At 36.2% G+C, this 15,220-nt stretch overlaps 1 protein-coding gene across 1 annotated transcript in view; it reads left to right on the forward strand.

Annotated features, from left to right (window-relative positions):
* MALRD1 (MAM and LDL receptor class A domain containing 1) overlaps positions 1 to 15,220 on the forward strand; it is a 772,911-nt gene that overhangs the window by 341,769 nt on the left and 415,922 nt on the right. Inside the window, 1 exon segment of the mRNA XM_045462674.1 lies at positions 13,407 to 13,654. Coding sequence (XP_045318630.1) covers positions 13,407 to 13,654 — 248 coding nt within the window.

Below are 15,220 nucleotides of genomic sequence, written 5' to 3' on the forward strand. Positions count from 1 at the left end.
GCTTTTATATTCAAGTGCAGATAAATATGACAAAAATTGCTCAAGGAACAGGAAGTGAGTGGAATTAAAATGTACCAAGGTTTTTAAATTTTGTATGAAGAACAGTATGAACTCTAGATAGTGATGGTAAAGTATGCACATGCAATCACTCGACCAACACTAAAATGTAAAGAGATACAGATAAAAACCAAATAGAATTAAAATGGAGAATGAAGAATTAAAATTAAAAACACAGGAGAAATGGAATAATAAAAAACAAATGCGAAAATGTTTTTAAATACAAAAATATAATAAAATGAAAGATAAATCTTTCTATAACATTAATTATATCAAATGCAACTATTCTAATCGTACCAATTAAAGTGTAAACATTTCTGATTGGTTAAAAAAGCATGATACAACTATTTGATAAATATTTTTCTAACCTTTTACTTTCAAACTATCACTGAATTTATATTTGAAATGGTTCTGGGGGTGCCTGGGTGGCTCAGTCAGTAAGCATCTGACTTGATTTTGGCTCAGGTCAGAATCTCATGGTTCATGGGATTGAATCCTGCATTGGGCTCTGTGCTGGCAGTGCAGAGCCTGCTTGGGATTCTCTCTCTCCTCTCTCTGCCCATCCCTTCCCCACTCTCTCTCAGAGATTTATTATGAGAACAAATAAAATGAAATAAATAAATAAATAAATAAATAAATTGTCCTGTTACGAATAGTGAATATAATATATACAGAGTATCCAAATTGATATACAAGTTTTGAAACATTACAAATAGTAAAAGGAAAATTGTATTATCATAAAGTAATTATCAAGTTATGTCAGAAATGTGCATGTATAATAGTTTCAAAATGCATGAAATAAAATATGAAAGAATTAACATAAAAATAGAAATATTCACAAGTATAGTCATATCACAATCATAATCTCCATCAATTTTATAACTATGAAAAATATTCACTGTGTTAACATGAATACTACAGATATAATCATGGGTCCTTCTCAGTACATCATATCAGGAGTTAGGATATTGATATGTCCCGGTATTCTTGATGTTTACTTTGAACACCTGCTACTAGAACTTTCAGGACAGTTGTTGAATAAAAGGGGTGCTTTTGGACTACCTTACCCTATTTCCAGTCTTAGGGTGAAATTATTCAATATTTCACATTTAAATATGACATGACCTGTATGTTTTTCACAGGTCACTTTTTTCAGTTTGAGGGAGCTCCCTTCTATAGCTTGTTTACATCAAGTTTTGCATTAAGAAGTCTTGAATTTTATCAGTGCCTTTCCTGCATCTAGATTAAGACATCATATGATATTTTTTCCTTTTGTGTTAAAGTGATGAATTACATTATTTGATTTTTGAGCAGTAAGTCAAACACTTTCTTGATAAAATGTATTGTTAAAGATTTTGCACCTATGTTTGTGGGCGATATTGGTCTCTAAATTTCTCTTCTAGTAGTTGATTGTCTGGCTTTGGTATTGGTATTATACTGGCTTCATAAAGAGAGTTGAGAAGAGTTCTCTTTTCCTTATGTCCTGAGAGTTTGTGTCAGTTGGTACCATTTCATCATTAAATGAAAATGGGTAGATTTTACCCATCAAGCCATCTGAAATGAAAGTTAGGCTTGTGGAAAAAGTTTTATTTTGAGTTCAATTTTGTTAATAGAGTGTCATTTAGATTTGTTTTAGTCTTAAGGTGTTTTTACAGGTATTTTTCTCATTTCTTCCAAGTTGTTGATTTTTTAGAATAAATTTATTATTCATAATGGTTTTCCTTTCTATTATTTAAATATCAATAGGCTTTTTGGTACTGTGCTACCCTTACAATGTTTCTTTAAATATGAGTTTATTTAAAAATAAAAATTTATAAGAAATGAAATAATATTAAGAAACTGAGAAAAAAAGAAAAAAAGAAACTCAGGAGAAAGAGGTACTAGTTTGGAAGACAAAAAATTCAAATCATAAATAGAGAAGTATGTTATTTTTTAAAGTAGACAAATGATAAAACACCAAAGTTTAGTTTTAAAAAGGAAGAAAACATTTAAATAATGTAGTCTTGTTAAAGGGGAATTAATAACCATGTAGGGGGGCGCCTGGGTGGCGCAGTCAGTTAAGCGTCCGACTTCAGCCAGGTCACGATCTCGCGGTCCGTGAGTTCGAGCCCCGCGTCAGGCTCTGGGCTGATGGCTCAGAGCCTGGAGCCTGTTTCCGATTCTGTGTCTCCCTCTCTCTCTGCCCCTCCCCCGTTCATGCTCTGTCTCTCTCTGTCCCGAAAAAAAATAAATAAACGTTGAAAAAAAAAAATAACCATGTAGGGGAATTAATAACCATGTAGAGACCAATAACTCTGTGAAAGTTTGAAGATGTCAATGAAATAGTTAATTTTCTATGAGAAAAATGACCAAAATTAACTAATGAAGCAGAAAACCTCAACAGACTATTAACTATCAAATAAAGTTATCAACAAACGTCCTTCAATTTTGTCTCTCGAGATAGATACTACTGAGTTCTATCACATTTTAATGACCTGATAATGGCCAAAGAAGCTATTCTAACCATATAAAATGACTAAATTTATTTTATGAAGCTAATATATCACTGGTAATGAAGCCTCCAAAAATTAGAAAAGTAAGAAAACTATAGTTTAAACTGCCTGTGAATATAAATGTAGAAGAACTTAAAATGCTAGCAAACCAAATTCAGCAACAGAATCATTATATCATACTCTTTGAGGTGAGGGTCTTACCCTATTTAAAGGAAGTACTGAAAATATCATAACTGATATGAATGTGAAGGAATGAATGGAAGTATTTTCATTCAAATCAAGGTTATATCAAGAGTACTTACTATTGATGTTATTATTTAATATTCTTGTTCTGGTTCTAGTCAGTATGTAAGGCATAAAATAAAATATAGTAACACTAAATCGTAATAATTTTCTAAAGATATGATTATATATCTCAAAAGCCCAAGAGAATAACCTAAAACAATGTAAACATTCCAGCCCTGTATTGTGGCTCCCCCAAACTCATGTCCACCAAAGAGCTGTGAACGTGACCTTAGTTGGAAGCAGGGTCTTTGCAGATGTACTGAGTTAAAATGAGTTCATGCTAGATTAAAATAAGCCCTGACCCAGTGACTGGCATTCTTTTAAGAGGAAGGAAATTTGGACATAGGCATCCAGAGGGAAGATGGGGGAAGATGGTGTGGGAACACACAGGGAAGAATGCCATGTGATTGGAGGGATGTATGTACAAACCAAGCCAAGGGATGCTCAGATTGCTGGTAAGCAAGAAATGCAAAGAGACAAGGAAGGGCCATCAGGGAGATCATGGTACTGTAGACACATTGATATCAGACTTCTAACCTTAGCAACTTTGAGGGAATAAATCTTGGTTGTTTAAAGCTGCCCTTTTTGTTGTACTTTATTATGCGAGTGCTAAGAAACTAATGCATTCCCTAAGGTCACATGGCCAAGAAGTTACCCCATTTAGAACTGGAAACTAATTTCTCAAATTATGCTTTTTTTTCTTTTTTCTTTTAATAATAGTGTTTGTAAAACTTGTCCTGTGCATCACCATGGTAGCAATTGACATGATATTCTTGGTTCTATTAAACAAATAAGTAGAAAAAAAGAAAAAAAAAAGTACATAGCCTCCTTAGATAAGTTAAAAATATTTTTTTATATAAAGAAATAGTTTCCATACTGTGGGAATTCTTAGAGTTAGTGTGTTAATAATATACTAGTGTGTTTTTAAATCTCCCAAAGAGGGATATAATTTATAGGATTCATCATACTCATTTGACTGCAGAAACTTCTTCCTTTGGATGGCAAATTGGCATCCGCAGGACGTTCATATTTAAATGTTTATTTATTTATTTATTTTGAGAGAGAGAGAGAGAGAGATAGAGAGAAGGGGAGGGGCAGAGAAAGAGCAAGACAGAGAACCCAAAGCAGGCTCTGTGCTGTCAGCGCAGAGCCTGACGTGGGGCTCAAACTCACAAACTGAATCATGAGATTATGACCTGAGCCAAAGCCAGATGTTTAACTGACTGAACCGCCCAGGTGCCCGAGGACATTCTTATTTAGATGAACAAAGAATTGATAAACTATGCCATGCTATCTCAAGAAAAATCAAGCCAAAGTGGATAACCACCATATTTTCATGGCTGCCTACCTATAGACAAAGAGATCTCTTCAAGAATTTCCTCATAGACACATTTTCTTATCCTGTAGTAGTTGTCATTTTTTTTTTTTTTTTTTTGTGAAGCCTTCACCCTGGAGTGCTGCATACCACAGTATAAAGGGGAGTAGTAGTACAGGGTTCCATCATGTCATTATTCAACTCATAGCCCTGCTACTTACAGTGTGATACTTTGCCTAGGATCATACTCTGAACTTCAGCTTTCTCATCAAGCAAAAGAAGAATAACGACTATTATATTCAGATTTTGTGGGGCTTAAATAAAGTAACATAAATAAGGAGAATGCTTAGCACCCGACACACATGGTCAATGCACGGTAGCCCCCCTTCCAGTCAGTGTTTTTATCTTCCTAAATGTGCTTTACTTATAGCATATGCTCAATAAATTTATATTAAATGAATAATTGAATAGAATGGTGAGAACTTAATTTTAGGAATTCGCTAGTTGGGTCTTAAAAAGAATTAGGTTATGGTCTTCCAAAATTAAGAATTTTTTTTAATGAGACCGATATTTCATGCTCCTGAAGATAGTGATAGATGGAAAAATGATAGCATTTAGAAAGGTAGGAACTGGTTTGATTGATGATACAGCTGTAGACAAAGGTGGTCATTTTCTTCTTGATGGCACACCTGCCTGGCACTGGCATTAATTGCTCCATGAAATGACAGGAATTGGCATCTTCACGGAAGACTATTTGCTGCTTTTCTCACTTGGCATCCATGGGAAATTGTGGAATATGAAATTATAAGTTATTCCCTCTCACCACAGTGATGTGAAATCCAAACTACTTAGGCCTGCTTATTGTATTTTCCCCACTGATAGATTACAATTAAACTTTCCAAGGAAACACATCCTCAAAACTATAGTAAATTTCAAAAGAAATACAGAATTTAAATGATAGAGATTCATGTAGCAGAATTTGTATGATTTTAAAAACAGAACAGATCTGTTTTTCAACAGCACACATTATTTTTTTATACAAGTGGCCTTTCTAGATGCTGGTCTGTATGGCAATCTAGTCTTTATGGGCTGCTAAATTTTCCAATACAAGGTCAACTGAATTAGTCACTTCATTTTATAATGCCTAAGATAACTATTCAGATTCTAAACATGATGCTGAATATTTTTACCTCCCAGATCTCTGAAAAGATACATAGGAGAACTTTAGTATTCTGAGCTAACAGACTGTATACAGTCTATTCTCAGAAAGAGTAAATTACCGAAATAAGTTTCAAATGTAACTTTATTTTATTTCTTTTTTTAAAATTTATTTATTTATTTTGAGAGGGACAGAGACAGCACAAGTGGGGGAGGGGCAGAGGATGAGGAGAGACAGAGAATCCCAAGCGCATTCCATACCGTCAGCACAGAGCCAGACATGGGGGCTTGAACCCACGAAACTGAGATCATGACATGAGTTGCTCAACCAAGTGAGCCACCCAGGTGCCCCTCAAATACAATTTTAAAGTTGAATCAGCAATTGGATTGTAAATGCCATCTTGTTCATTTGGTGACAGAATTATGGCAGAAAAATCTGTATCCTTGAAAATATTAGAAATCAGTGTTAGCCTGGCTGTTAAACCATTTTTTTTTTAATTTTTTTTCTTTTTCAACGTTTATTTTTTATTTTTGGGACAGAGAGAGACAGAGCATGAACGGGGGAAGGGCAGAGAGAGAGGGAGACACAGAATCGGAAACAGGCTCCAGGCTCTGAGCCATCAGCCCAGAGCCTGATGCGGGGCTCGAACTCCCGGACCGCGAGATCGTGACCTGGCTGAAGTCGGACGCTTAACCGACTGCGCCACCCAGGCGCCCCTGTTAAACCATTTTTAAAAGCACATTAGTCTTGATGCCTTTTAACTTTATTAATTTTTAATTATCTCAAAAACTGAAAATGATATTTTCATTGTTTGTCAAGTGTTTTTTTTTTTTTTTCCTGGAAGTTGTGATAAAGTTAACTTTTTAAAATTTTTTTAATGTTTATTTTTGAGAGAGAGAGAGAGAGACAGAGTGTGAGCTGGGGAGGGGCAAAGAGAGAGACACAGAATCCAAAGCAGGTTCCAGGCTCTGAGCTGTCAGCACAGAGCCCAATGTGGGTCTTGAACTCATGAAGTGTGAGATCATGACCTGAGTTGAAGTCAGATGCTTAACTGACTGAGCCACCCAGATACCCCAAGTTAACTTTCATCTTAGTGGTCTTTACACTCCAAAATGGTATTGAAATAATGATAAAGCCCATGTGTTTTAAAATTTTCTACCTTATTAGGTACAAATAACATAGAAGGTATTTTGTGTATTTCATTTATTCTGACCTATGCTAATTGTAAGAATAAGTCCATAAAGACATAATTTTGATGCCTAGCGTAATTGGAAATTCTTAAAGAGTTTTTTGTTATAGAATAGTGTAGGGGGTGCCTGGGTGGCTCAGTCAGCTAAGTGACTGACTCTTGATTTTCGCTCACGTTATGATCTCAGGGCCTGTGAGATCAAGCCCAGGGTCTGGCTCTGTGCTGGCAGTGCGGAAGCTGCTTGGGACTTTCTGTCTCCTTCTCTCTGTGTCCCTCTCCCGCTTGTGTGCATGCACTCTCTAAATAAATAAACATTAAAAAAAGAGAAGAAAAAGAATAGTGTAGAATCTTTGTCCCAGAATGGCTGTGGCTTCAGCTGGGATGTGCACCTGCTTTCCTTTGGTATGTGCACTTAAGAGCGCAGGTCCCTGAGAGCTTTGTTGCCAGAATCATTCCTACTCTCATTTACGTTAAATTTCCGGAGATTTTTTGGGTACTTGTTCAAATAAGCTTTCTTTTTCAAAAAATTTTATTTTTTAATGTTTATTTATTTCTGAGAGACAGAGAGAGCACGAGCAGGGGAGGGGCAGAGAGACAGAGGAAGACACAGAATCTGAAGCAGGCTCCAGGCTCTGAGTTGTCAGCACAGAGCCCAACACCAGGCTCGAACCTGCGAACCCTGAAATCATGACCTGAGCTGAAATTGGATGCTTAACGGGCTGAGCCATCAGGCGCCCCAAATAAGCTTTTTTTTTTTTAAAGAGATAAATCTTTATATAAATACTTATTGACGTGTTACAAATTAGGTTCTTAAGTATTTTTAGTTTTTGGGTACCATCTCACCTATAATTATGGTTTTCAAGATTTTCATTTTCAGTTTAATATTCAGGGAGAACTTAATAAAGAATTACTATTATCAAAGAATTCTAAATAGTTCATTTTATTACGTATGATCAAATGAATCACTCATGGGCTGTATGCTGCATCATGCATATACATTTAAAAATAAAGAACATGAAAAGTATCCTGAATATAATTTTATAAGATACAAACTCTTAGTAGCAGAATTTTATAAGATACAAACTCTTAGTAGCAGAATGCCAATAAGAATTTTATAAGATACAAACTCTTAGTAGCAGAATGCTCAGTTTTACAACATCTTTACTTACATTATTAGCTTTATAATTTAACAGCAAAATTATAGGAAGATGTTTGTGTAATTCCTATTGTCCAGCTTGGTGTATGATGAGCTTGGAACTCACAGCTCTCTTCTCACAAGGCAAAGCCTGAACAGACCAAAAGATCAACAACTCTTATTCAATCCATAAAAGAGGGGAGGACACAGAGCAAATTGCTGTCCCAAGATTGGAGAGAGGCAAGTGAACACAGGGAGTCACTTATTATCAGACCTGGCACTCAGGAGAAGAATCCACTAAAGGAACCCGCACCTGGGTAGGAAAAGGTGAAATGATGCTGATGAAGTTCTGGTGTTGCCGTGTGGACAAGCCTGAGCGAAAACTTTCAGGAAACCCCCTTCTAGGGATACCTTATAAGGTGTGGTTCAGTTGGTTGAGCGTCCGACTCTTGATATCAGTTCAGGTCATGATCTCGTGGTTTGTGGGATTGAGGCCCATGTCAGGCTCTGTACTGAGCTTGGAGCATGCTGAATATTCTCTCTCCCTCTGCTCCTCTCCCCTGCTCATGCACAGTCTTTCACTCTCTCTCTCAAATATATATACATACATATATATACATACGTATACATATATATTCAAATGTATACATACATATACACATATATATACACACATATATATATATTATATACATATATACACACACACATATATATATATTAGACAGAACTCTGTTGTTCGTAACAAGGTCTTCCCTCAGATAATGAAATTCTAAACTGCCAGGGTATTATCAGAGCCTAACTGACTTTGTGGAAGGGAAATATCCAGTGCTACACCTTTCTAGTTATACTGTTCCATGTAAGGGGGGAGAAAAAAATCTGAGAAACACTTGTGAATTTCATAGTCCAGAGGTATAGGTTCATTGAAAGACTGAGAACTAATAACAGAATCATAGAATATCCCCTTTCCCCACATTAAAGGGCTATTTAAAGCGGTTTCTTTTACCCAATATATCATGTCCAGCTATTAAGAAAATATCTCAAGGCATATACTGAAAGGCAAAAAACAGACAAAACAAAAAAACTATAATTTGAAGAGACAGAAGAAGCATCAGAAAGAGATATGGCAGGGGTGTTGGAATTATCAGACCAGGAATTTAAAACTATATGCTAAGTCCTCTAGTGGATAAAAGAGCATGCAATAAAAGATGGGCAATGTAAACAGAGAGATGGAGATCTTAAGAAAGAATCAGAAAGAAATCCTAGCAATCAAAAACGCTGTGACACCATACATGAAAATGAACTCAAAATGGATGAAAGACCTAAATGTGAGACAGGAAACCATCAAAATCCTACAGGAGAAGACAGGCAGCAACCTCTTTGACCTCGGCCACAGCAACTTCTTACTTGACATGTCTCTGAAGGCAAGGGAAAAAAAGCAAAAATGAACTGTTGGGACCTCATCAAGATAAAAAGCTTCTGTACAGCAAAGGAAACAATCATCAAAACTAAAAGGCAACAGACTGAATGGGAGAAGGTATTTGCAAATGACATATCAGATAAAAGATTAGTATCCAAAATCTATAAAGAACTTACCAAACTCAACACCTGAAAAACAAATAATCCAGTGAAGAAATGGGCAGAAGACATGAGTAGACACTTTTCTGAAGAAGACATCCAGATGGCTAACAGACACATGAAAAGATGCTCAATGTCACTCATTATCAGGGAAATACAAATCAAAGCCATGATGAGATACCACCTCACACCTGTCAGAATGGCTAAAATTATCAACTCAGGAAACAACAAAAGTTGGAGAGGATTTGGAGAAAGGGAAACCCTATTGCACTGTTGGTGGGAATGCCAACTGGTGCAGCCACTCTGGAAAACAATATGGAAGTTCCTCATAAAATTAAAAATAGAACTAACCCTACGACCCAGCAATTATACTGCTAGGAATTTTTCCAAAGGATACAGAAATGCTGTTTTGAAAGGCACATGCACCCCAATGTTTATAGCAGTACTATTAACAATAGCCAAATTATGGAAAGAGCCCACATGCCCATTAACTGATGATGAATGGATTAAGATGTGGTCAAAATATACAATGGAATACTACTTGGCAATGAAAAAGAATGAAATCTTTCCATTTGCAACAACATGGATGGAACTAGAGTGTATTACGCTAAGCGAAATAAGTCAGAGGAAGATAAATATATGATTTTACTCAGATGTGTAATTTAAGAAACAGAAGGTCATGGGGGAGGGAAGGAAAAACAAGATAAAAACAGAGAGGGAGGCAAACTACAAGAGACATTTAAATCTAGAGAACAAACTGAGGGCTGCTGGGGCGGGGGAGGCACTGGGTGATGGGCATTAAGGAGGGCACTTGTTGGGATGAGCATTTGGTGTTATATGTAAGTGATGAATCACTGGGCCCTACTCCAGAAGCCAAGTTAACTCTATGTTAACTAACTTGAGAATAAAAAAAAATCATCTGATCCAGTAACAAAAATAAAGAAATAAAATAAAATAAAGGGGAAAGAAAACCCCACTGTGACAAAAGTGAAGGATGGCTTTGGTGGACTTATTAGCCCGGACACAGTGGAGGAATACCTGAGCTAGAGGCCATCACAATAGAAACCTCAAAAACTGAAAAGTGGAGAGAACAAAGACTGAGAACACACAACAGAATATCCAAGGACTTTACAACAAAAGGTGTAATGTGCTTAGTGGGAGTATCACATGGAGAAGAAAGAGAGAAAGGAACAGAAGAAATATTTGAAAGAATAATGACTGAGAATTTCCCCAAATTAATGTTGGGTGCAAAACCACAGATCCAGATGCGCAGAAACCATGAAGCAGGATAAATACCAAAAAAAAAAAAAACCCCACAATACCCCCCCCCCAAATAAAACACAATAACTACACCTAGGTATATCATTTTCAAGCCACAGAAAATCAAAGTAAAATCCTGAGAGAAGTCCGAAGGATAAGACACTTTAACTATAGAGGAACAAAGGTAAGGATTACACTTGATGTCTCAGAAATTATGCAAGTAAAAAGAAAGAATGAAATATTTAAGATGTTGTGTGTGTGTGTGGGGGGGAACAACAATAACAACAAATTACCAACCTAGATTTCGTATTCTGAAATTTTCCTTTGAAAGTGAAGTGTCAACAAAAATTTTCTCAGACAAACACAGACTGAGGGAATTTTTTTTTTTTTTTTTTGCCAGAAAACCTTCTTTGTTTTTAGAGGATTGAAAACCGGTATAGATTAGAAACTCAGATTTGCATAAGGGAAAGAAAGCTTTGGAGAGTGAAGGTAAAATAAAAGCTTTTAAGAGTAACCAAGGGTAAATAAAGGTATTACATAATAGTAAAGGAGTCATTCCCCAAGGAGGCATGACAATCCCTAATGTGTATGAACCTGACAATAGAATGTCAAACAACATGAGACAAAAACCTAACGGAATTGCAAGGAGAATCGATGGGCTCACTATTGTAGTTGGAGGTTTCCACCCTCATGTATCAGAAATGGATAGATCCAGCAGGCAGAAAATCAATAAGGTCATAGTCGAACTCAATAATTCTTGCTATCCTGGAAGTGGAAGAAAAGACTTAAGCAATGTTAGTAATGAAATAATTTTAAGAACCTGGGAGATAGTTGCTATTTTGTGCAAATTAACATTTTTAATTTCTGCAGCTTATTATCATAAATTCCAATTAATACACTCTTTACCTTTCTGTTGCACAATTTTCTCATCTCTAAAATAAAGATTATGTTTTAAAAACAATTGCAATGATTAATAACTTTTGCTTTAGGCAGCAGTTTCCAAGCCAAGCTGTATTGAGTAGAACAAGAAACTTCCTAAATTCTCTACCAGGGCCCGAGGAGCAAAGATGAGAAGAGAGAAGAAACAAATTACATTGATCAAATAGGTGTTTGGGGGAAGAAATGTGTGTGTAATGCTAAAGTATCTTCTTATTGATTTTGAGACTGGGAACCAGATTTGTAGAGAAATAGACTTGTACAAGCCATGGAAATAGCTTTCTGTAGGAAACTAAAATAGTGTGTGTGTGTGTGCACGCACGTGTTTGTGCATATGTGTGTGTGTGTGTGTGTGCACATACATTTTTTTTTTTTGTAGTCAAAAAGACTTTACTGAGAATTTTGAATTTTTGGGAAGTTTGTTACAAAATATCAGAAGGTTCTAAAGCACATGCCTAAATAGGATCAAAGATCACTATAAAACTTGTTTCATTATTTATTTAACCAAGCTGGCAACAAGGGATTCCAAACGCAAAAGCATTGGCTTGTCTCGCTGTTAGCAAAACTTTGCTCCTTTTATTTTGCTAAGTTTTAACTGTTTCATGTAATTAAAGAACTGATAAAGACAAAACAGAAACTTTACTTACAGTTTCTTATTAAGAACAGAGAAGTAATCCAAGAAACCTATATAGCAGAGAGAAAGCCAGATCTCAATTTTATAGCAGTGTACTTTAAAATTCATTTATTCTGGGGGTGCCTGAGTGGCTCAGCTGGTTGAGCATCCCAATCTTGATTTCATCTCAGTTCATGATATCAACGGCATGGGGTTAAGTCCTTTGTTGAGTCCACATTGGGCCCTGTGTTGGGCTCCGCACTGAGTGTGGAGTCTCTCTCTCTTTCATTCTAATCCTCTTCCCTTCTCTCTCTCTCTCTAAAATAAAAAAATAAAATAAAGTTAATTTATTCCAATTATTGTCCATTCTAACCTTGGATACATTTTTTCCAAAGATTCCCCTTCACAAACGTTTCACAAGTTTCAATTCAGATTTTATTGTAAGCCTTCTCTATTTAAATAACTAGTCTCATTTTAAGACAAAATTACTCTTTCCCCTTAACAAAAATATATTTCATTGCTTATGCCTTTCTTATGCATCTTACTTTCCCAAATACATAGTGCTTCCCTTATCCATTCTAGAATTTTAATTACACTTACCAGAATTTTAACTCTTAGAAACCTTAGTTCCCAATAAAAACTAAGTAGTAAACAATTGTGAGCTGCCCTACTCCTGTGTCTCCCCAAGCCTTTCTGGATAATCAGCTTTTATTCTATCTGAATTTATTAGTTGAATTCATGTTGTATCTGGTGCAAATTGCCAGCAAAAATAACTTAAGATAATGGTTTATTTTGTCTCAGGACATTTTCATGGGTAATTGTTAAGAACTTGAGGGTGGATGGGCACCCGGATGGATCAGTTAAGCGTCTGACTTCTGCTCAGGTCATGATGATCTCAAGGTTTGTCAGTTTGAGCCCTGCATTGGGGTTTGTGCTGATAGCCTAGAACCTGCTTCAGATTCTGTGTCTCCCTCTCTCTCTCTCTGCTCTCCCCCTGCTTGTACTCTGTCTCTCTCAAAAATAGGTAGACATTAAAAAAAAAATTTAAAAAAAGAACAAGTGGGCTGAAAGTTAAAAAAAGGTTTATAGACTGTTAAATAGCTTTCAAAATCTTTGGTAACCTAAAACTTTGAAGTTTTGCTCAGTTAAATGATAAATTGGGTTGAATTCATTGGATATGTAAGTCTTTTCCAAATAAGATAAAATGCTGAAACATCAATTACTAAACATGGGTTTAAAATAGTCTCTTTTAATGCTAGTGTCAGGATAATATTCTTAGGTATTGAATATTACGTGATGTGTCAAGATCACTATAATTTGCATTGTATGTCCTAAAGTCAGCTAATTTCCTTTTTCTCTCTACCATAAATTGGGAAATGTTTTCCAGGTACCTCCAGTGGGCACTGTGATTTTGAATTTGACCTTTGTTCCTGGGAGCAGGAACAGGATGATGACTTTGACTGGAATCTGAAAGCTAGCAGCATCCCTGCTGCAGGCACAGAACCAGCTGTTGATCACACCTTCCGGAACTCCTCTGGTCATTACATCTTTATAAAGAGCTTGTTCCCTCAGCAGCCCATGAGAGCAGCCAGAATCTCAAGCCCAGTCATAAGTAGAAGAAGCAAAAACTGCAAGGTATGGAAAAAAAATGAAGCAAAACAAATACTGTAAGCGACTGCTGATAGAGCTAATACAGAAAAATGGAATGGCCACGACCAGACAAAAGCCGACTTTAAATTTACTCAACCTGGGATATGTATGGGAAGGAGAAAGTGAAGTAAGGAGAAAGGGAAGGATGGTTAGAACTGTGGGAAGAATTTATCATATCAATCAATTCCATAGATATTCTAATTTCGGAAACCACTGAGAAGCTTCATGGTTATTATCCGTCACTATGGATAGTAGAAAAGTAAAATCAAGTTGCTTCCACTCAAGGAATTTAGTACTTATTGGGCATATGAGAATTCTGTCATTGGAAAATTCAACAACGAGTAGTAGATAGTTACATATTTCCAAGAATGAGTATCAGAAGTAGTTGGAGCTACTATAAAATGGTTGAAGAGTCTTTATGGAAAAGGAAAGGCTAAAATTATCCCTAAAAAAGGGAGAATTTCTGTAGGCAAGAAGAAAAGATGGTTTGGCCACTATCCTATGGAAACTTAAGGAAATCATTTGTACTATTAAAATTATAAATAGGATTGTATGGTTCTTCAGGACAAGCAGCCTCCTATGATGAGTGTGTATTTTCAGGTCCTCTACTTTTTCTTTATTGATTGGTTGCTTTTAATTTCGTGGAGGATTTGAACCAGCTGAGTTAGGAACTAAACTTAGCTTTACATACAATGTAAATGAAACATTCAGAGATGACTTCTCAAGAATCTTGCTTACAAGAGAATGGTACATGAATAAATGTGCCATTTATTTATATTTACAATGAGAAATGTGATCTCCATAAGATCTGAACACATGTATTCTGACTGGTGTGTTCTTCAGTGTCTGAACACTGAAAGGAAAGCAGATTACGTCTAGAAAGTTGATCAAAGAATCGGGCTGGGAGACAATAATGTGATTTAGTCTTTGTTGTCTTCAAATTATAATATTCTTGTGTACCTGACGCCACAATAGTGAGAGCCCTACCCCTTGGAAGGAGTTGTTTTTAGCCTTTGCTCAAAGGCTCTCCACATTGCCTGCACCCATTACAGATGCTTGCTCCTCTGTTTTGTGCTGATCAGCCTTCTCTTCCTACCATTGTCATGGTCTTAATAGAAGTTAAGTCTTTAGCTTGTATTGGAAGTTTTTCTGTCTCATCTTAAGTTGATTTTATAGTTTAACTCTCGGGGGGTAAACCTCATTTCTCTTATCTCTACAGGCGCATTTGATAGAATTTTCTGCAAGAGAGTGACATGATCAGATCAGAGTTTTAGACAGTCTCGAGCAGATGTAACAAATCATACAGAATAACATTAAAGTTTATGTAATTAGTTTGGCCAAAGAAAATGAGTTTTTTTTTTTTAAATTTCTTTTTTTTTTTTTTTTTTTTTTTTTCAACGTTTATTTATTTTCGGGACAGAGAGAGACAGAGCATGAACGGGGGAGGGGCAGAGAGAGAGGGAAACACAGAATCGGAAACAGGCTCCAGGCTCTGAGCCATCAGCCCAGAGCCTGACGCGGGGCTCGAACTCACGGACCGCGAGATCGTGA

Source organism: Leopardus geoffroyi, chromosome B4 (assembly GCF_018350155.1).
Source record: "Leopardus geoffroyi isolate Oge1 chromosome B4, O.geoffroyi_Oge1_pat1.0, whole genome shotgun sequence".
NCBI lineage: Eukaryota > Metazoa > Chordata > Mammalia > Carnivora > Felidae > Leopardus > Leopardus geoffroyi.